The following is a 23,628-nucleotide window of genomic DNA, read 5'->3' as shown; positions in this document are numbered from 1 at the left end:
AAGAGAGAGAAGGGAGGGGTCCCATATTTTACAAAAAAAAATATTTACATAATTTTATCTTTATTCTATTAATATTTATTTTTATCCAGTTGGGTGAGAGAGAGGGTCTTGTCTCAAGCCACATCAGCATTTAATAGAGAAATTGACAGACAAACTGACGGAGGTTTGACATTGCAATAAATTCGTAAGATGATGTATGAAATTGTGGTTTGACCCATAATTAATGTAGTTTTATGTAATTTATTCTTTAATATTTATATAAATATTTTATTATTTAATTAGTGAATTTACAAAATATGAGTAAATTAATTTATATAGATAAATTAGTATAAATTTCCTACATAATTATTATGAATCTCGAGCCTCTATTAGTAGGCATATTATTGATATTCTCATATAGATATAATTAGGGTAAATTATACAAAACTACTTTAACTATAAATCGAACTACAATCTCATACTTTATATTTGAAAAATTACAATATCATACCTCATCTTACAAAAATTGTTGTAATGTCAGACATCCGTCAGTTTTTCTGTCAATTTCTCTGTTAAGTGCTGATGTGGCTTGAGGTGGGGCCCACTTCCTAGCCCAACTAAATTAAAAAAAAACATTTAATTATTGGAAGTTTTAATGAAACACTTCTAGTATTGTTCATTTTTAACGAAAAACCATATTTTGACATTTTTCTAGTACTATTCACTACACCTTTATTTGTCTATTTTCATTAAAACTAAAGTTTTTTTTGTTAGTTTTTCTTTAATTATTTTTATAAAAATATGAGAGACCCACATACAAACCCATCACCTTCACCTTTTTCCCCAGTCAACCGACGACAAAACCTTGCCCGTCTCCTGGCACCCCAACCTCATCAGCTGTCCCTACCACACCGACCTCGCCCTCTTCTCCCTCACCTGGTCACGTTCCTTCCTCTGCCGCTCCCTCCAACTCAACCTCCTCCGCCGCTCCTTTGACTCCCCCTCCCTCTGTTTCTCCTTTCTCTTGCTGTAGAACGACTTGCCAATTTTCCTCAACCCCAACTCACCCATCCTAAACCACCTACGACCTGCGACCTCCGACAACAACCCAGCCAGCCTTTCCCCCACCCAGACCCCATATTCACAGACGACCACCATCATACCATTTTGGGAAATTTGATGAAAAATTTATTTGTTCATTTTTCCTTTCTAGCTTTCTGAGAATGGCTTCAAACGGATTTTTTTATTTCTTCCAATTCAAGTTCTGAACCATTTGAATTAGAACCCAGAGGGCTTGACCTCTAGAATTTGGGGCGGATAAAAAACTATTTTCTAGAAAACCAGAAAAGTTAAAAGAAAAAAGAAAAAAGCTCTGGTTCACTATGATGTGTCTCGTTCGCGAGGAAGACAACAGAAAAGGAAGCAAGGGGTAAGAACAAAAGAGAAGGGAGAAAGGGTAAGGGAGGTAGAGAAGGGGGAAGGGGACGAAGGCAAAAGCAAATTGTTGGGTTTGCAAATGGGTGTGTCCCCCATGTTTTAATAAAAATAATTAAATAATTTTATATTAATTTTTTTAATCCAGTTGGGCTACCGGGTTTTAAGCATAGTCAGCACTTAACAGATAAATTGACAGAAAACTGATGGATGTATGACATTGCAACAAATTCGTAAGATGAGGTATGACATTGTAAATTTTTAAATATGAGGTATGAGATTGTGGTTCGACCTATAATTTAGGTAGTTTTGTCTAGTTTACCCATATAATTATTATTTAATCTACAAAATATTGGTAAATTAATTAGTATAATATATTAGTAGAAGTCTTGCTCTTCTAAGATCCTCATTTTGACGCTATGTGAGAACCAAATGCATATTAACCACAATATTATATCAGTTTAGATCCAGTAGCTTAAAATATTTGACAATTAATCAAGCAAAACCAACTTAAAATCCACGATTCATTTTTTTTTATTAAACGTTATTATCTACAATATGAGGAGGGGGTGGGCTTAGCCTCACAATGGGCTAACAATATTGTGATTCGAATTCGTCTTTGGCGAAAATCGAACTTAAGACCTCTCGCCTACAAGTGAAGAGGAATACCACTAGACCGTAGTACTAAGTGGCAAATCCACGAACCATTAGAAACTCACTTTCTTGTTTTGCTTTATTATGTTGCCAAATATTTTAGCCTTTAAATATAAACTAATATAATCTTATGGCTAATAATGCATTTGTCCTCATAAATGAGGACCTTTGGTGAGCATGACTCATATTAGTAGTATGGGTGCTTGTTGCTCATCATAATTGGGGTGAGTTATGATAACATTTATTGACTTAATTAGGGTGTTCTGGCATAAGTTATAAGGATATTGTAATAATAGGTTACTTATTTGCCTACATGTCAGATTATATGAAATATAATTTTTTTTTAATAAATAATATTATCTATACTAAATGGGAGGGGGATAAGTTTAGTCTCACAATGGACTAATTGGTTTTTGTTTGAAATGCGAGCAAGGGCCTAAGTTTATAGAACCCTAATCTATTTTATTTTTAAATTATAATTTTTTTAAAGTAAATGTGGAAAATTAGAATTTGTAATTTTAAAGCATTAATTATGGAGTAATGTTAGGGAGACTAAATTTGTAAACTAAATGATGTGTCGCCAATAGAAAATGAGCACGTTTATCAACGTTTAAGCAATAATACACTCATCAATTTTCATGTCATTCAATTTGCAAAATTTAGTCTACAACTTTAATCTTTCTAGCATTACTCTGAATTATGTCGCTAATTGTGTCAGTTGGATACATGTGTTAAGAGATAAGCGGAAAAGATAAATAGAAAAAGGCAAATGAAAAAAATAACCAGCATTCCTCTAAAGCTTATAGTTAATACCTCAAGAATCATGAAGAATTGTAATTCAAACAGTGGTCTCTTTGGTTGGACTCGTATTTGCACGGCGAACAGGTTTATTATATACAATTATACAAGCGATGTCTTATGTTAAATAAATTCAAACTATAAATTGTGAAAGTTAAACTAAGTGCATATAGAGAAACACATTTTCTCTGACTTTGGTAGCTACGCCCATGTGTATAATAAAGTGACCTACAAACTAGTAATACGTTTTAGTGATATTTATTTATTTGTAAGTGAAAAGTTTCAGCAACTAATATAGATGTTTATATTGAGTTCGAGGCCTAATTAGTAGTTAGCTCATTATGTAACCTAACACAATCTCTCTCTCTCTCTCTCTTTAAAATACTTCCTCCCTTTAAAATAGAATATCGTCATATAATAAGTAAATAAATAAATAAAACATAAAGTGACCTATTGGGATTTGTTTGTACAAGATTTAGCATAAAGGTGAGGTGGCTTGCACTTTCTTGATGCAATATTGCAGACATTAAAATGCGGATCAAAATTTGTTTGTCTGTAGGCTAGAGGATTCCACGGAATCGGATCATCTTCGGATCCCAATAATCTGAGCCCAATGATCATTTGATCCGAGCCGTTGAAATTGCAACAATTACAATTATTATAGCTTTTAGAGCGGCCCTTTGTCTGTAACCTTTGGATCAAATTTTAACGGTCCGGATCATTTGATCCTTAAACTCAGATTATTGAGATCGATTCCGGATTCCACAATATCTTCTTCTATATATAAAGCCAACACAAAAGGTGAACAGTAACTTTGGTGTCATCAAGCTTCAACAAAAATATTTGGACAAAAATATCCTCAAGACAAAAAACTTCAAAGGCATTCCAAAATAATGCATTAAATAAGGTAGGGGTATTTTCATCATTTTCAACAGTGCTTTTTTTAATAATTAATTTTTTGTGTTTTTATTTTTTTATTTTTTTATTTTTTAAATTAGTACATAACAATAGGCTAGCAATAATGTCAATTAATTGTTTATTAAATATTATTTTCTCTATTCTTAATGTAAATTTTATAGAGACCGATTTTATTATGTGAATTTAGCTGCTTTAATTGGTTTATGAGGGATTTTTTCTAGTATGATCTACGATTTTTCATTCACTTCAAATATTTGACTTTCCTTTTGTCAATTTACACATATAAATACATTTAAAAGTTGTAAGTCACGCGTAGCACGCCGTGATTCCAAAAATACCTTTTGCACGTACGTGAAGCGCGTGCATGAAGGCTAGTCTATATATAAGGCAAATGGAAAAGTGAATAGTGATTTTGGTGTCACCAAGCTTCAACAAAAATATTTGGACAAGAATGCCCCCAAGACAAAAAAAACTTCACAGGCATCCCAAAATAATGCATCAAATAAGGCAGGGGCATTTTGGTCAATTTAACAGTGTTTTTTTAGTAATTAATTTTTTGGTTTTTTTTTTAAATTTTTATAATTAGTGACACACCCCGACCCCGAATATCCGCTTGGACTCCGAATCGAGTTGTGCTGGTAGACGCCCGAAGGGTGACGAAACCATAAAGTGTAGTGGTGTAGAACCTGTGAGTAAATTTAAACCTAAAAGTGTCTATAAGTAAGAGTGTGCTAGTGAGTGGGATGAACCCAATTCACACGTGATGTCAGAGCATAAGTAAAGTACAGTAAAGTAGGATAAGAATTATACCATCGAAGGTAACCACTTATACCAAGATTTGTCAAGAATCCTCGTCGACATGAAAGCTCAGCACTACAACCTGAAAGGGCGAAAATAAGGGTGAGTGGGCCTAAAAATAAAGTTTTATAAAAAACCTTTTTCAAAATATTATAGCCCCTCGCCGTAAAACAATTATAGTTTCCAAAATATACATACTATGTATAGTATGAAATATTTACTGTAGCCTACAATATCTTAAGACTTCAATACGTCAAAAATTTGTAAATAAGCATATAACTTCTAGTAATCACAATATATTGCAGAAATAAACATATCACATCGAGTGCTAATCGACATATGCTGACACACGAGTTCATGCAGAGGTAATCTTACATGAACAGGACTAGGTGTAATAATGATTTACGCTTTAGTACTACAATCACGTGAAGACTAGCGCTATGCGCATCATAAACGAGTCCTAATTGCCTAATGCAATCTAGAACAAGATCGGCACCTACAATGGATCCAAAGTGAGTGTACGGTGCGATGTGAACATACAAGTGAAAAACTGACCCTGGCCCTGACCCAAGCGAGTACTAACACCAGTGCAGCAACGATAAGCAGATAACGCAAATATCATCATGCAATGGTAAATCCATAATTCGATAATTCAATAACCATAGTCAATGAAATGCTATTCATAACCGTAAATACCATTAAAGCATTCATACTAGTACGCATACCTATGTATTCTATATGACGTAGTATAATTGCACGAATTTCGTCAATACGTTAATTTTTATGTACACTACCCTAATCTATGGGTAACATAGAAAACTATTTATCAAATATATAAATGGAAACTTATATATATATATATATATATATATATATATATATATATATATATATTATATAAAAGAAAAGACCCACTCACAGATACTTGCGAGGTCGCAACCGTTCGAACTAGGATAGACGAAGTCTCTGATGGTAATCGCACCTAAGCATAATATTGGGGCCTATTAGTAAAACTCAACTAAAACAACTAAATTTCGGAAAATGGAGTGCGGATTTGGAATCAAAGCGTCGAATTACGCTAAGAGGGGTCCCAGACAAATTTTGTAAAATGTCAACGGTAAAACCTAAAAAGTCAATAGAGACGCCGAATCGGTCAACTACGTTAAAACTTTGGAGTTTCACTAAATGTATGTTAAAAATGAACTCAGGGTGTCGAAATTAACCTATGAGGGTTTTCGAGAAAATTCCAAAAAAGTCAACATAAGGAATATTCCAAGCCCAAATCAGAGATGGGCCTGGCCGGATCTCGGGTTCGGATCGCGGATCTGGTCTTCCTCTTTTTTTTCCTTTTTTCCTTCTTCTTCGTCGATCGGTTGCCAATGCAACCGCCGAAATAAGTCCCAGCTCCAACCACACAAAATCTTCACTAAACCTAGCCTTCCAATATATCAAATCGAAGCTCATAGGATAAGGAATCAGAATATACCTTTAGTTTCCTTGGTTATGGCCGGAGTTGGCTGAAAAATAGCTCAAAAGCTGCCGAAAAATCTGGGAAGTTCTTCATCAACATGGTTCTGCGTTCCCAGCTTCACCAAGATGACATTCAGAGTTAAGTAGGATTAGATCGAGCTATAAGAAAGGTTTGAAGAGTGTCGAAGCCTAACTTGGTTGTGGACGAAAAAAACTCGCTGAAAAAATCAAACCGATACAAACTCCTCCTCAATCCGTACACACCCAGATAACTCAGTTCTCAATTGGAGGTTGGTAACTGATACGATGGTGGTGGTTCAGTGTTCAAAGGGATTGCCTGAGTAACGAGGTGATGTGGCCATGCTTGTCATTCCGGCGAGGGTGGTACAGTGTGGCGTGGGCTCTCTGCACTTGTAGAAAGAGAGATGAGACGGAGCTGAGAGATGAGAGAGAGTGAAATGAGGGAAGGATAGATGAGGTGGCAGTAAATGAATGGAGAGTTGAGGAAAAAAAAAAAAGGATTTTTGGGGATTGGGAGACACGAAAGAGAGGGAAAGAGCGGGGTGTGGGCCCCATGTGGCTCACAAAACAAGCCGCAAAATCTCTCTAAACAGAAAATTACCAAATCTCTCTAAGTCCATAAAATCTCATCGTAACTCCAAATTCGATTCCGATTGCGCCTACGTGTTCGTACCGTCGAGTATTTCGAGAATATGATAAAATAACAGCTGACACACGTCACGAAAAGACGGTCAACAAAAGTCATCAATCTCACCTCTAAAGCATTTTCGTCAAATCACTCTTTTAAAATTTATAAAATCGTTAAATTAGGGACATGTTGTCCTAATCTACCCACCTTAAAAAAATTTCGTCCCCTCGAAATTTGAAATAAGTTGCTATATAGAAAATACTCAAAATAGAAAGAAGATATAAAGAAGAAATCAAGCTAGAGTGGTTATATAAAAGAGAATGTCATTTCGTCACGATCAGATTGCAATGATTCCTCTTTCATGCCTCCAACCTCATACTTTCGTTCTCCTTAGTACAATACTATAATATAATACTTTCATAAAAATATAAAGTCGAAAATATTTATATATGTATAATAACATTACGTCAAAATACATATACATAATAACGTAACGTTAAAATAATTGTACTAAAATTAAAACTGAACATAGAATATTTTTCACTGACACACTCATTGCATCACATACTCCGAAGATAAGTGTGTAGTATCTTTGGGTCAAGCCCAAACAATAGATAAATAAATAAATAAATAAAAATACTAACGTAGATAGGGCCTAGTTGCCCACTTACTTAACGAACCCAACAAATAAGTTATTGATAGTACGGTCTGCAACCCACAATACCGACAACTCATCGTTGTCTGGATAAGTAAGTAACAAATTCCCAAGGGTGCAATATTACCATCTTGCCCTTCATTGGGAAATACATATAAGTCAATCAAATAATGTCTCGATTGTGCTCACGTACTACCTTCTTGGGCGACGCCATCATTAGCACACAATTTGCTACATCGTAATCTCGATCATTCAAATACCTATTCGCAATACTCTTTTGTCAATCATACATTGTGCATAAAGCCTCCATATAACGTCTCAAATGGTGCCATACCCAAAACTGAAAACTGTAACCGTAGTTACATGCAACTCTAACAGGGATAGGTGTCAACCATGATCATGCTAAAATTGAAAAATGAATAAAACATAACAAGTAGACTAATGTTTGGATAGTTTGTTCAGATTGGCTATTAGTCTGAGAGTGAAATGTGGTATTGAACAAAAACTTAGTACACATGACCTTTAAAAGACTTCTTAAGACTTGGAAATGAAACACGTATCATAGTGATATATAGTAGTGACGTGCACTTCATGTAGCCGAACAATATAGTTCACAACACCTTGGCGAGCAGATTCATAGTGAATTTCTCTCGGATTCAGCAATACTTATGTCGAGAAGGCTAAAGAAACACTCAAGAATGTGAAGGTCAAAACAAGTCCATCAAATCTAGGATACAAGATAACTAGAGTGAGTGCATGACAACTCGCTACAATGGTAGTTTCCAGATTATTCAATCACCAACGGTAATGATTCATTTAATAGAGTATTTGTTAAGTGATTGAGGAATTAATTGTCACAACTAAAATTTCAATGTCCGAGCGATTCTTCTGAATAGTCTACCTACCTCATAAATAATACGAAATGCAGTAGAGTAAACATGTACTCACATTTGACTGAAATGCTTCCCAGCACACGAAGATGAATATGGAATCACAGGCAAAGTAGATGTTGATCGAAATGCCGGAAAATCTGAAAAATTCAAGGATGAAATTTTTTACCTAGTGGCTTAAATGTAGTTCCTCTGGACCAACAAAAGTAAGCTGACTAGTCAAATCGGTCGATAATCACCGAAACATCATCATAATCTCCACATGTACGAGATACCTCGTATCGGGAGCTTATGGTGATATTTCCTTATCTCCATTTGGATACGAGAAGTGATTATAACTACTCAAACGATTTCTTGATGATTGTAAGTAACGTCAAATCGATCCTCGTGAACTCCAACTGGAATGGAATAGAATAGGCTGAAAATGTTCAAGGGCAAATATGTCTTTTGTTGTTGTAACAGTAATTAGGTTTGCAAAATCAAGGTGATACATGATAGTGTAATCATAGGCATTGATTTGGTTCTTCCATTGTCATTGTTAGAAATTAAACTCATTGCAACTGAAGATGTATTTAAGGAGTCTAAGGTTGGTAAAGATTCTGGACATGTTTCTCCACAGAAAAGTGCCAACCAGTTTTCAAGTGAGGATGATAATTGTTGACTCTAGGTCAAGAGTAAGTTGGTTAACTTCATATGGTTTGAACCGTTGGGAAGCATAAGTGATACCCTGTCACGCTACATCGATACGTAGCCAAAACATTTAGTGGAACATTATAGTATATTTCAAAATAATCAGTGTCATCAAAATGCATACGAACAATGGTCGAAACAAGACAACACCTCAGTTGTCACAACTTTATTCATATTCCACGTCCCAACTAAACTGATTTTCCTCAATCAACATAAAAGGAAAAACACCACCACTGAAAAGTCACTAACAAACTGTCCATAAAGTCAACAAGGCCAAGGATACCACATATTTCACAACGATTTGTGGAATACAAATTTTTCTATATTTGCAACCTTTTTGTAAATTGATAAGAATGTCGTATGTTGAGATCACGTCTCTCAAGAAAAGTACCAATCTAAACAAAGGTAATATTTAAGGAATTTGGAATAAAGCTGACTGTCAGTGTTTAGAGAATTTGGTCTTACAACCGAAGTAGATGAGAAAGTCGTCGATAAGATCACTACGAATTCATCAAGCTATGGGAGAAAACTTAAGTTCCAAAAGTTGGTCAGGTAGATCATCAATTCAAAGTATGGGTTAACAATTTTAATCATCACCCGATTAAGTTGCTAAAATCTAGGTATGATCCTAAGGTTCGGCCTTTCGCCTTCGAGGATATGTTTGAGGTTCCCTAGATCAGGTGTTTGGTTGGATAAAATCCTAATTGGTATGCTTTTGTAACTAAGTTTTCTCAATGATGTAGTAGTCATTCGAAAATGCACAAGGAAAACTGGTGTAGTACGAGAAAATGGATTGATGGTTTACTTCATTTCACAATTTGGTGATATCCTATGTAATTTTGGAAATGACGTCAGAGGTATAAGTCCACGAAATGTACCATACTACTTTATTTTTCTACGACACGTACTAATAGGTCTTCACAGCTTTCTAGGTACTCAGTTTTGCTTTTACAACGGGAATTTAACTTGCGCTTTAATTCTAATGTTTGTCTGTGGATATGACCACAAGAATGACTGATTGAGAATGTTCGGGTTACCTAAATGGGCGATATGGTTAACAAAACTATGAGTTTATTGTCCTCCTAAAAGGCTTTCTCCTAAGTTTCTACGATTTAAATTTCTTTGGCTCAGGTAGTCACTATTAATCAGTGTATCAGTCGCGCCACTAATTAACGCATTTATGATATTTTGATATTGTTCATCACCCTAAAACTATGAACCGACATTCCGGTATAAGGGTATCACTCCCAAATACTAGTTCCTATGTCTGGTATCGGAAATCATACCTCCTGAATACTGGTTGACAGTTCCTGGATATCTAATAATACCGTCAATTAGTAGTGCCATCGCATGCTGATTACAAGTTAGAGCCTGCTTGGGTAGATGGTTTCGGATGATTGGTAAAGAACTGGTCCTGTGAGGTGGTTTCGTTGATTCTAGGAGAAATTAATTACTGATTTTGGGATTTCTGCTTCCTAAAGGTATAACGACTCATACTCATGAGCCTAAACTCATCGAAATGACGAGTACAATATCAAAAGGAATTTTGGGAACTAGTGTTGGTTGGAATGGACTTAAAAGGAATTTACTAATAATCTACTTTAGAACAGACTTAAATGGAAGTTGATCTTTCTCCTGAAGATCCGAAATCATCACTTGTGCATTTGAAAAGATTAGTTTTATCAGGGACCAAAAGTGATTGTTCCCATATGTTCTTCCATCGAGTGGTACCACTTTAGCACCAGGTTGTCGCTCAAGACATTTTTGGAATCATGATGAAAGCAAATTTCATAGGAATTCTGATAGATGGTATGCTAACGGATACTGTCAAGGAATCAAAACTATGCTTGGTTTCCTAACTCAAAAGGGTTGGTAAAGATGACGAGATAATAGTAATGGAATTGATGGGAAATTTTCCGGTGGTGCACAACTATTGATATATTAGCCCTGCTTCAAGGCCTTCAACTTTTACCAAATCGGGACTTTTCTTGGCAGCGAGGTTCTTTGTTTGAAATCTAGAGGCGGTCGCCAATATGTTATTCTAGAACGTCGATAAGTCGACTAAGTCACTAAAAACTTCAAAAAAGTGAACACATTTTTCGTGCTTGATGAGGTGGCAAGATTCGAAAATTAGGCTCAAGAACCAACAATGCTTACATCACGCGTGTGACGAATGCAATACTGCCCAAACTTGTGCTCTGATACCAAACTGACACACCCTAACCCGGAATGTTCGTTTGGACTTCGAATTGAGTTGTGCTGACCGACACTCGGAGGGTGACGAAGCCATAAAGTGTAGTGGCGTAGAACATGTGAGTAAATATAAACCTAAAAGTGCCTATAAGTAAGAGTACGCTAATGAGTGGGAATGAACCCAATTCACACGTGATGTCAGAGCATAAGTAAAGTACAGTGAAGTAGGATGAGAATTATACCATCAAAGGTAACCACCTATACCAAGATTTGCCAAAAATCCTCGTCAACACGAAAGCTCAACACTACAACCTGGAAGGGCGAAAAACAAGGGTGAGTGGGCCTAAAAATAAAGTTTTATAAAAAACCTTTTTCAAAACATTATAACCCCTCACCGTAAAACAATTATAGTTTCCAAAATATACGTACTACGTATAGTATGAAATACTTACCGTAGCCTGCAATATCTCAAGACTTCAATATGTCACAAATTTGTAAATAAGCATATAACTTCTAGTAATCACAATATCTTGCAGAAATAAATATATCACATCCAGTGCTCATCGACATATGCTAACACACGAGTTCATGCAGAGGTATTCTGACATGAACAGGACTGGGTGTAATAATGATTTACGCTCTAGTACTACAATCACGTGAAGCTGGCACTGCACGCATCACATACGAGTCCTAATTGCCTATAACAATCTAGAACAGGACTGGCACCTACAATGGATCCAAAGTGAGCATACGGTGTGATGTGAACATACATATGAAAGACTGGCTCTGGCCCGAGCGAGTGCTAACACAGGTGCATCAACGATGAACAGATAACGCAAATATCATAATGCAATGGTAAATCCATAATTCGATAATTCAATAACCCTAGTCAATGAAATACTATTCATAACCGTAAATACCATTAAAGCATTCATACTAGTATACATACCTGTGTATTTCGTAGGATGTAGTATGATTGCATGAATTCCGTCAATACGTTAATTTTTATACACGCCACCCTAATCTAGGGCTAACGTACAAAACTATTTATCAAATTTATAAATGGAAACTAATATATATATATATATATATATATTATAAAAGAAAAGATCCACTCACAGATACTTACGAGGTTGCAGCCATTCAAACTAGGATAGCTGAAGTCTCCGATGGTAATCGCACCTAAGCATAATATTGGGGCCCGTTAGTAAAACTCAACTAAAACGACTAAATTTGGGAAAACAGAGTGTAGATTTGGAATCAGAGCATCGAATTACGCTAAGAGAGGTTCTGGGCAAATTTTGTAAAAAGTCAACAATCAACCCTAAAAAGTCAACTGAGATGCTGAGCCGGTCAACTACATTAAAACTTTGGAATTTCACTAAATAGATGTTAAAAACAGACTCGGGGTGTCAAAATTAGCCTAGGAGGGTTTTCGAGAAAATTCTGAAAAAATCAACACAAGGAATATTCCAAGCCCAATTCAAAGATGGGCCGGGCTGAATCTCGGGTTCGGATTCGGATCCGGGTCGTGGATCAGGGCTTCCTTTCTCTTTTTTTTTTTTTGTATTTCCTTCTTCTTCTCCGGCCAGTTGCCACTGCAACCTCCAGGATAAATCCCAACTTCGACCACACAAAATCTTCACTAAACCTAGCCCTTTAACATATCAAATGGAAGTTCAAAGGACAAGGAATTGGAATATACCTTTAGTTTCCTCAGCCATGGCCGAAGTTAGCAAGAAAACGGCTCAAAAGCCGTTGGAAAATCTGGGAAGTTCTTCCCCGACGTGGTTATGCATTCCCAGCTTTACCAAGATGACATTCAGAGTTAAGTAGGATTAGATCGAGCTATAAGAAAGGTTTGAGGAGTCTCGAAGGTTACCTTGGTCGTGGACAGAAGAAACTCACCGGAAAAATCAAACAGATACAAACTCCTCGATCTGTACACGCCCATATAGCTCAGTTCTCGAATTGAGGTTGGTAGCTGATATTGTGGTAGTGGTTTAGTGGTCAAAGGGATCGCCGGAGTGACGAGGTGATGTGGTGATGCTTGTCGTTCCGGCGTGGGTGGTACGGTGTGGCATGGGCTCTCTGCACTTGTAGAAAGAGAGAGATGAGAGAGAGTGAAATGAGGGAAATATAGATGAGGTGGCAGAAAATGAATAGAGAGTTGAGAAAAAATGGGATTTATGAGGATTGGGAGACACGGAAGAGAGGGAAAGAAAGGGGTGTGGGCCCTATGTGGCTCACAAAACAAGCCCCAAAATATCTCTAAATAGAAAATTACCAAATTGCCCTTCGCGTTCGTAAGTCCATAAAATCTCTATCGTAACTCCAAATTCGATTCCACTTGTGCATACACGTTCATACCGTCAAGTATTTCAAGAATATGATAAAATAACAACTCACACTAGTCACGAAAAAACGGTCAACGAAAGTGATCAATCTCGCCTCTAGGGCATTTTCGTCAAATCACTATTTTAAAATGTATAAAGTCATAAAATTAGGGACGGGTTGTCACAATTAGTATCTCACAATAGGCTAGCAATAATGTGATTCAATGTCTCTATTTTTAAACACGTTCAAAGCATCTTAAGAGGTGTGTAATGCCGATTATAAAAAAAAAGGTCATTTGCACGTGGATAATAATGTGATTAAATAAGTTCTCAAATGATTGTTTTTTTTTATATTTTAACAAACAATTTTATCTACACTAAGGGGGAGGGGGTGGGCTTAACCTTACAATGGGCTAACAATAATGTGGTTCAATCTGTTGTTTATTAAATATTATTTTCTCTATTTTAAACACATTCAAAACATCTTAAGAGGCATGTAATGCCTGTTATAAAAAAGGTATTTCTCACGCGGATAATAATGTGATTAAATTAATTGTCAAATGATTTTTTTTTAAACAAACAATATTATCTACACTAAGGGGGAGGGGTGGGTTTAGCCTCACAATGTGCTAGCAATAATGTGATTCAATCAATTGTTTATTAAATAATTTTCTCTATTCTTAATGTAAATTCTATAGATGCTGATTTTATTATGTAAATTTAGCTTCTTTAATTAGTTTATGAGGGGTTTCTTCTAGCATGATCTAAGATTATTCATTTACTTCAAATATTTGACTTTTCTTTTTGTCAATTTACACATATAAATACACTTAAAATGTGTAAATCGTGTGACACACCCCGATCGAGACCAGGGCATGTTGGCCGTCACGTGGAAGTGACGTAACCATGTGCACAGTGCGGAAGCTAATAAGATAATAATAAAAGTAGTACGAATAAATAAAATCCAGCTTTACACAAAGTAATAACATACATGTGCAAGCGTAAGTGTGAAAATAAAGTTCAGAGCACGAATACCTAATGCAGTCCGGGAGAAAACGACACTACAAAAGCACACCCAAAGGTGGGCCCACACTGGTAATAGTCTGTCAGATATGCCAGGGAAATCCTCAGGGAAACCACCAAATGTGCTAGCCAACTAGAACCTGGAGGGGCGCAAAACAAAAGTGTGAGTGGGCAAAAACAAAGCTTTTCAAAAACCATTTCATAAACAAGTTCTAATCCCTCGCCGTAAAACCTGTATACTTCCCAGAAAATAGAATATACATATATATAAATCATGCTCGGAAAATATGCTATGCCAAAACCTCGAAGTAAAATGCAAGTGCTCAAGTAACAACACATCAATGCCATATAATCTGTCAGCCGGAGTCACCTAACGTGACCTGTACGGCTGAATCTAGAGCCCAAATCTCCATCTCACTAACTAGACCTGCACACGAGTCGGAACCACCTAAAGTGGTCTGTACGACAAGCCTGGGTGTAATATAAGTACGCTCAAGTGCTACGATCACGTGAAGGCTGAGCGACTAATCGCGGGTCACCTACGAGTCGGAACCACCTAAAGTGGTCTGTACGACAAGACTGTGCACCTAACTTGGATCCAAGATGAGCGTGTGGTGCGGGAGGTGAACATCACGTGAAAGACTGTGCCCAACTCTGCGTAGGAGCACTAACACCGGGGGTGCAGGTTGTGAGCTCTCTATGTGCATCTCAAAACACTACTAAACATAAACATAAATCATACTCACCTGGCACTTACCTGTGCGTCCGCAGCACCAAACATACATGTATATATATATATATATATATATATATATATATATATATATATATGCAACTAACAATGCATAAACAAACGGCAATATAATGCATGGCATATAAACGAATAAACGTTCCATATCCCTTTCTGGGAAAAGTATAAGTATATAGGTATATACGGAAAACCAAAAGCCCACTCACTGGTATGTGGAAGGGTCGTAAGCCCCTTGCCTCGAGTGACCACGCTCGTCTTTGGGATAGGTATCACCTATATGCGAAACAACTATAAAAACGTTAATTTTAGAACACATAACCAACCTTATGAAATAACTTCTCATACAATGCTCAAATGGGGTGTATGAATACACCAACGTGATCTACTCAATCTCAGGAACATCCCCATATTTTTAGAAAAAAATTTCACCGTCGCACGCGCCCCCACGCGCCAGCCACGCGCAGGCACGCTAACGCGTCAGTTAACGCCGTCAGGAATATTCCGGTAACTTTAACGGAATCCGTTAACGCCGTTAGGAATATTCCGTCCAAACTGACGGAATATTCCGTCGTCTTCTCCGGCAAGGCTCCGGCACCATTGCCGGCGCCGGAAAATCGGGAAAACTTCAAATCGTAATATCTTCTTCGTTTTTCAACCAAATTTCACAAAATTGGTACCAAATTGAAGCTTATAACGAGAGGAACAAGTTCATACCACTTTCAAGTGCTAAAATCCATGAAATCTCGCCGGGAAAACACCACCAACTCCCGCCAACCTCGAAACTCACGATCCCGATGTCCAAAACCTTTAAATGAACCACCCCGAGCCTCCTAAGGACCTCACCAAGCTTCCTACAAGCTTGAAATTCCCAAAAACATAAGAATTTACGTGTGCATGAACAGTGACAAAAATCGAGTATCCCGAGTTCGACGTGAAAACGAAGGTATCCTTACCTGAAATGGGTATGGTTGAACTTCTACGGACCTCATGAGCATGGATATGTACTTTGTTTCTTCGATCTGTAAAGATTTGGATGGTTTCTAGGTATGTCCGTACAAATAGAGGGGAAAATGGGAGAGAGGGGGCTCGGGACAGGGGGGTGCAGGGCAGGGAATGGTGAGGGTGTGTGTGTGGGAATGTGTGTGGTCCACAACCAGCCACACCAAGCTCAAAACAACCACACAACGTAAAAATCACACTAGGGGCAAAATCGTCCTTTCACACGTACGTTTTAAAAAATTTCGGAACGGGCTGTCACATCGTGCATAGTAAGCCATGATTAAAAAAATACCTTCTGCACACGTGTGAGTGCTTGCATGAAGGCTAGTCGGCTTGTAATGGGATTTGGTAAAAGCAACAGCAATGGATTAATGTATAACATCTTTGAAAATTAGTCAAATCACCCATCTAATTCAACCTCTTATTATAGTGTAACTTCAAAGAAATTCAACCGTTTTGAACTCGATAAGGGGAGGGCAATGTGTAAGACTCTCTCTAATGTATCTATAAAGAATTATATTTTACTTTAAATTTGACAAAATCTATATCCAATACACCGGAAAAAATTAGAGTTATATAGAATTTGGAAGTTATATGCAACGATATATGTATATTAAGCGGATGGAAGAATAAATTGGTATCAAAATTATCATTCACGAGATTTAAACTTAAAATCTCCCTTTTACAAGTTGAAATAAAATTGTAGACAACGTGGGAGCCCCACCTTAGAAGATACAAAAGTTATATTTGACACACTTCCTCCCTAATGCACAAGGATAAAAAAAAATTGAAGGTTACAAAATATGACTTTGTATACTTTAGAGATGGTATAACTTGGAGTCAAATATAATTTTATATTTGTAACTTTTGATTTTTTTTTATTTGGAGATATCGTAACCTACTTTTGCACAATGTCTATAGAGTGCAAATAACACATACATTATGACAATATTATTCCCCCTCTTTTGAAGGGGTAGAGAAATATAAATAGAGAGCGCAAGTAAAACCAAAATAGGAAATAGGAAATAGGAAAGAACGTTTCACATACACTTTATCTAGACATGTTTTGTACGTTGTTTTTTACACCACACCCATTTAATTGTGGCTATTAATTTTTCTCGATTTGTTCAATTTGCTGACTCAAATAAAGTAAGGTGTGTAGAAAGAGATAAAAAATGTGTTTTAAATGTGGGTAGTGCTATTCACACATATTTTTTTACTTCTTACACACTATTGTTAATTTTTGTTTATTGATTTTCTTCAATTCATTCTGAACGAACCGCCAAAAAATAAGTGTGTTAATAGCACCACCCTTAATTATTTCTCTTTTTCTATACATGCAAATGAGGCATCCAACATGTTTTAAAAGCCCCATAGAAGACTCCAAACTGAAACAACTCAAACACAAACCTGCCTACTAGAGATTGTCTCAAAACTTCAATGACTTCCCTCTTTTCTCTCTTCCTCCTTCAGTACATAATAATCGGGGCCGTCGCGCAACTCCGGCCTCATTATTACTCTGAAACATGCCCGCAGGCTGAATCTATGGTTCGAGATGTCATGAAAGAGGCTTTGATCAGAGAGCCCCGGAGCCTTGCCTCTGTCATGCGCTTCCAATTCCATGATTGCTTTGTCAATGTAAGTAAAAACTACATATACAGACAGTATATTCTCTTTTGATCGATTTAACATACATATATCCTGTAGGGTTGTGATGCTTCTATGTTACTTGATGACACACCAACCATGCTTGGGGAAAAACTAGCCCTTGCAAACATAAACTCATTGAGATCTTATGAGGTTGTCGATGAAGCGAAAGAAGCCTTGGAGAAGGTCTGTCCGGGAGTCGTTTCTTGCGCAGACATCATAATCATGGCCTCTAGAGATGCTGTTGCTCTGGTATTACATTCTTTTTTCCAATTACACATCAAATAGTACTAACGCTCGATTTTATAAATTTCTTAGGAATGTTTAAAACCCCGCTTATATAATTGACAATCTATAAAGATGTAGTGACATAATTTTGTGTTAATAAGACTGGCGGGCCTGATTGGGGAGTGAAGTTAGGAAGATTGGATAGCTTATCAGCCAGCCAAGAAGCCTCAGACAACGTTATGCCAAGTCCAAGAGCTAATGCAACCTTCCTCATTGACCTGTTTACCAAATTTAATCTTTCGGTCAAAGATCTCGTTGCACTTTCGGGTTCGCATTCCATTGGCCAAGCTCGGTGTTTTTCCATCATGTTTCGTTTGTACAATCAATCCGGCACTGGCCGGCCAGACCCTGCCATTGAACCAAAGTTCAGAGAAAAGCTAAACAAGCTTTGCCCGTTAAACGTGGACCAAAACATCACCGGAGACCTAGATGCTACACCTGTAGTGTTCGACAACCAGTACTTCAAGGACTTGGTTTTCAGGAGAGGGTTTCTCAATTCGGATCAAACGCTTTTCACATTTCCAGAAACGAGGGGATTTGTGGAGCAGTTTAGCAGTGATCAAGAAGAGTTTTTCAAGGCCTTTGTGGAAGGGATGATAAAGATGGGTGATTTGCAGGTTGAGCAGCCTGGGGAGGTGAGAAGAAATTGCAGGGTGGTTAATAGTCATCGTCCTGCCAGTGCCAACACATGAAAAAGCATTGAAGAAATGGTAACGTTTGCATGAAGACATGAACAATTGAGACAATTGTTTGTTTAAATGCCATCAATGAATTAAATTTTGCTATTTTGTCTTTGACATTGGTTGAATTCTCACAGGTAAGGGGTCATTCCTTTTTGTATGCCGACATAGACATCAATTCACTATACAAACATAATAATCTGAACATCATCTCTAGAAAATTTCATTTAATTTTGAAACCGACTCATTTGATTTTGAAACCGTTTAGTCAACTCATTTCCTTTATTATCCTCTAAACATCGTCTCTATAAAATTTTGTTTAATTTTGATCTAAACATCGTCTCTACAAAATTTTATTTAATTTTGAGACAATTTCATTTGATTTTGAAGCCATTTAGTCAAACAAGTTGATAATTAATCATGAGTGGATGTTAGTGGTAAACGTTCTCCAAATTAAATGATTTTTTAGAAAGATTACCATAATATCATACTAAAGAATGAATAATTCAAATTATTGATGCTATGTAGCCAAGAAAGAATGACTTCAATAGTCTAGCACTACTAAGAAGCCCGAGAAATGAACGGCATAGCTAAGAAATTTTTCTTCAATCTTCACCCTATAAATTTTTATTCAATCTTCACCGTATATTTTCCGGACTAATTCCAAACTATTGAAGACAAGGCCTTGCTTTTCTTCATTGTGCGGAAAGCAACATTCACATATTCCTTGCTCGACCGTTTCTTTGATGAATTCCATTTGTAAATGTCAATAGAATTGCACATCACAGACGCAAAATAACACAATACCAAAAAATAATTAAGGTCATCTCCAACCGATCTGACCAAAGGGTCATAGGGCTAAAAATAGCTCGAAATGACACGAAAACGGTCTCCAACCGAGGGATAGGTCAAATGGCTTGTGAGCCCCACCGGGCCAAAAATTTGAAATCAAGCCAATCAGTTGGCCCATTCCAACCAGCCAACTAGCTCGTCCCGGCCCAAACATTTGAATTGCAAAGGCTACCTAGCATCAGCATGATGTCAGCTTTTCTATATCATTTAGATTAAATATCTATGCCTTTTTAAAATTTGATTAAAGTGTTTTGACCAATAGTCACCTCTATTTTTTAAAATTAAAATAATTTTTCAATTTATCTTTTTATCTACAAGATGCATTTTTTCTCATTTAGTGGAGATATTAGTAATTAAACTATATTTTATCTTCTTCCAAATATGTTTTTTCGATCACAATTTTTTTTTTTTTTTTTTTTGTTATGCAAACATTTAATATTATTTCTTTTTCCAAATTGTTTTTTCTTTTTCAAATAGCTGGTGATCGGCATAAAAACTTTGTGTAATTTTTTCAAATTTTGACACACCCCCACCAAAATCAAGACGTGTTGGCCGTCATGTGAAAGTGACGTAGCCATGTGCACAGTGCGGAAGTATAATTAATAAAACAATTACGAATAAATAAAAACCAAACTACTAGATAAACTAGTTAAAGTAATACGCTAGTGTAAGGCTAAGTGTGATAAACATAATCAGAGCACAAAAAGCCGAAGTGCAGTCCAGTAGGATGAATACTAATTGCACAACACCCAAAGGTGATCCTACATTTGTGATGTTATGTCAGAACCACCGTCAAAGTCCTCGTGATCCACCAAAGCGCTTCTACCTAAAACCTGGAGGGGCGCAAAATAGAAAGTGTGAGTGGGCAAAAACAAAGCTTTTCAAAATCATTTCATTCTCTAAAGTTCTAACCCCTCTACGTAAAACCTGTATAATTTTCCAGAAAATAGAATATATATATATATATATATATATATATATATATATATCGAAATCATGCTCAGAATAACAACATTCGTAAATATGCCATATCGAATATCTCAACATAAGATGCAAGTAACCCAGGTAATGACAATCAATGCAAATGATATATCAGCCAGAGTCACCTAACGTGACCTGTACGGCTGAATCTAGAGCTCAAATCCACATCTCAACAACTATACCTGCACACGAGTCGGATCCACCTAACGTGGTCTATACGATAGGACTGGGTGTAAATAAATACGCTCAAGTGCTACGATCACGTGAAGACTGTGCAAATAATCGCGGGTCACCTACGAGTCGGAACCACCTATAGTGGTCTGTATGACAGGACTGTGCACCTAACTTGGAACCAAGATGAGCGTGTGGTACTGGAGGTGAACATCACGTGAAGGACTGTGCCTAACCCTGGGCGGGAGCACTAACACTGGGGTGCAGGTTTATGAGCTCTCAATGCATCTCACATAACCACTAATTCACAACCGTAAACTATAACTTACCTGGCACTTACCTGTGTGTGTGTGTTCGTAGCACCAAACATACATATATGCAACTACTAATGCATAAATAAATAGGCAGACACTTTGCATGGCATTTTAAAACATATAGACATTCAATTTCATTTTCTGGGAAAAATTCTCAAGTATATAGGTATATACGGAAAACCAAAAGCCCACTCACTGGTATGTGGAAGGGTTGCAACCCCTGAGCCTTAAGTGACTGCGCTCGTCTTCAGGATAGGTCTCACCTATATGCGAAACAACTATAAAAACGTCAATTTAAACCACAAAACGAAAACTAGGTAATAACTTCTCAAACAATGCTCAAATAGGGTGTTTGAAACGTGATCTACTCAACCTCACGACCATCCCCATATTTTTAAAATAATTTTCTAACCACCCACGCGCTACCACGCGCCGGCCACGCACAGGCACGTGCCTGGTGATGCGAGAATTATACGCACACAAATTAAACCCTCTTTTTGACAATTGTAGTAAGTATGTAAGTAGGGATCGTTCTGGACCGGGGATTAGGAGGGATTGTTAATCACTTGGATTTGACTCAAAAACGCTAAAAACACAATCTAAAACACTATACTAGACTCAAAGAATGCAAAACTAAACTTTAAAACACTAAGACAAACCAAAGACTCAAAATGCTTTAAAGCATAAACTAAATTGATTTCTAACTAAATTGAACAATAAGGTAAAGGGGGATTTAGGTTTTGATTAAACTAAATGACAGATTGTAAATTAAAGCATAAGGAAATGAAGTAAACACAAAATGAATGAATCAACAGCTAATAAAAAGAGATAGCACAAATGGAGATGAAGCTAGAGATTCGATTTCACCATTGCTAAGCCAAGTCCATGCTTGTTAAGTCAGATTATACTCATCCCTCTACTTATTTCTTGGGTTTGTTTCACTTAGATATGATCAGCCATATGATGTGTGGATTTGATCAAATGTCTCTAATCATGAGCCTAATTGTGATGTGCAACTTTGGTTCCTAATCAAGACTATGTAGTGCACAAGAAACTTTCACAAAACCAAAGGGAACACTCGGCAGGATGTTTGCAAAACATTCCCTTCATTCATTCACATATCTACCAAGATTATGCATGATGTGTGCTTTAATCTTGGCTAAACAACCTGTGGTTAATTCAAATGATGATCAAGCATTAAAATCAACACACCAAGTCACAATTAAATCGGAGAATGAAACAAGAAATAGATAGATTAAATGAGAATTCCGAATTAACTACATGGCAATCTTGCAAGGCTACATCGAATCCCTAGAGAGAGATTAGTTACACTTCATGTTTACAAAAGGTTTGACATAAAAATATATAACATGAGTGAACATAGGATTAAGAAGAAAGAACCCTTGAAGCAAAACTGATGTCGAAATCCTTTAAGAAATGGGAGAGTGTATCTAATGGAAAGAAGCCGAGAGGAAGTTCCTCATGGTACAAAACAAAGAGAATCAAAGAAACACCTAAACATTCCAACAACTCAAACTTGAATTGTATGAACGTTTAGGCCCTCTTATCTTCCTCTTCGTCGTAGCACAAGGTCTAAGGGATGTTGTTGGTGTGTTGAATGGATTGGGGAATTATGGAAATGGATGAGGAATGGTGTTTGGATTATAAGGGAATGGTAGCTCACGGCAATGAGGGAAGATTGGATGTGTTTGTGATGTGTTGTGTATGAAAATGAGATGTGATTTTTGTGTATGAATGCATGGGTTTTTATAGGGGGAATGGGAGAATATGTGGGTGATTGTTTAAGAGTGAATGTGGTTGTTATGATTGAGAGTGCATGTGGATGAAATGATGAAGTAGGAAGGTGGAAATGCATGTGTTGAATTGGTGGTGCAATGATGAAAGAGTAAGTGCATGTGTGTGTGAATGGTGGTAGCTAGGGTGAATTATGATGAATGCATGTGGAATAAAGATGGAGAAGGTGGTGTAATGATGAAGGATTAAGTGCATGTGTGTGTGAATGGTGGTGCAATGATGAAAGAGTAAGTGCATGTGTGTGTGAATGGTGTTTCTTGATGGTTTTGGGGTTGTGATGCATGTGAATGCATGTGGCTAAGGGTTGTTGATTGGGCTAGAGGTTTTGCATGGCTCAAAGGATTGTTTGATTGGGCTAGGCCCTTTGTTTTATGTCCAAAGTGCATACAAGGCTTTCAAATTCGTCCAACACTTTGGCTCCAAGCATATGCTATCCATTCCAAGCCCAATTTTGCTCCAAAATGCATCTTTTTGCTTCCTTAGCCATATGAACCTAAAAACACACGAAAATGGCTTAAACTACTAAAACAATTATGAATTAACAACATAGATGCACGAAAACAAGCTAAGTAAGTCGCCTAAATATGCTCCTATCACCTGGCACACAGGTGGAAACCCTAACGGCGTTAGGGAATATTTCGTC

The 23,628-nt window shown here is 36.9% G+C and overlaps 1 protein-coding gene across 1 annotated transcript; it reads left to right on the top strand.

Moving 5' to 3' along the window:
* Positions 1 to 17,633: 17,633 nt before the first annotated feature.
* Positions 17,634 to 19,073, top strand: LOC137719436 (peroxidase 17). The gene is made up of 3 exons (XM_068458473.2): positions 17,634 to 17,875; positions 17,945 to 18,136; positions 18,274 to 19,073. The coding sequence occupies exons 1-3, from the start codon at positions 17,678 to 17,680 to the stop codon at positions 18,862 to 18,864; spliced, it is 981 nt and encodes a 326-aa protein (XP_068314574.2). The 5' UTR covers positions 17,634 to 17,677; the 3' UTR covers positions 18,865 to 19,073.
* Positions 19,074 to 23,628: the final 4,555 nt, after the last annotated feature.

This window comes from Pyrus communis, chromosome 1 (assembly GCF_041283825.1).
Source record: "Pyrus communis isolate YQ-2024b chromosome 1, ASM4128382v1, whole genome shotgun sequence".
Lineage (NCBI taxonomy): Eukaryota > Viridiplantae > Streptophyta > Magnoliopsida > Rosales > Rosaceae > Pyrus > Pyrus communis.
The sequence above is the reverse complement of the archived record's forward strand: the minus strand, read 5'-3'. Positions and strand labels throughout refer to the sequence as shown.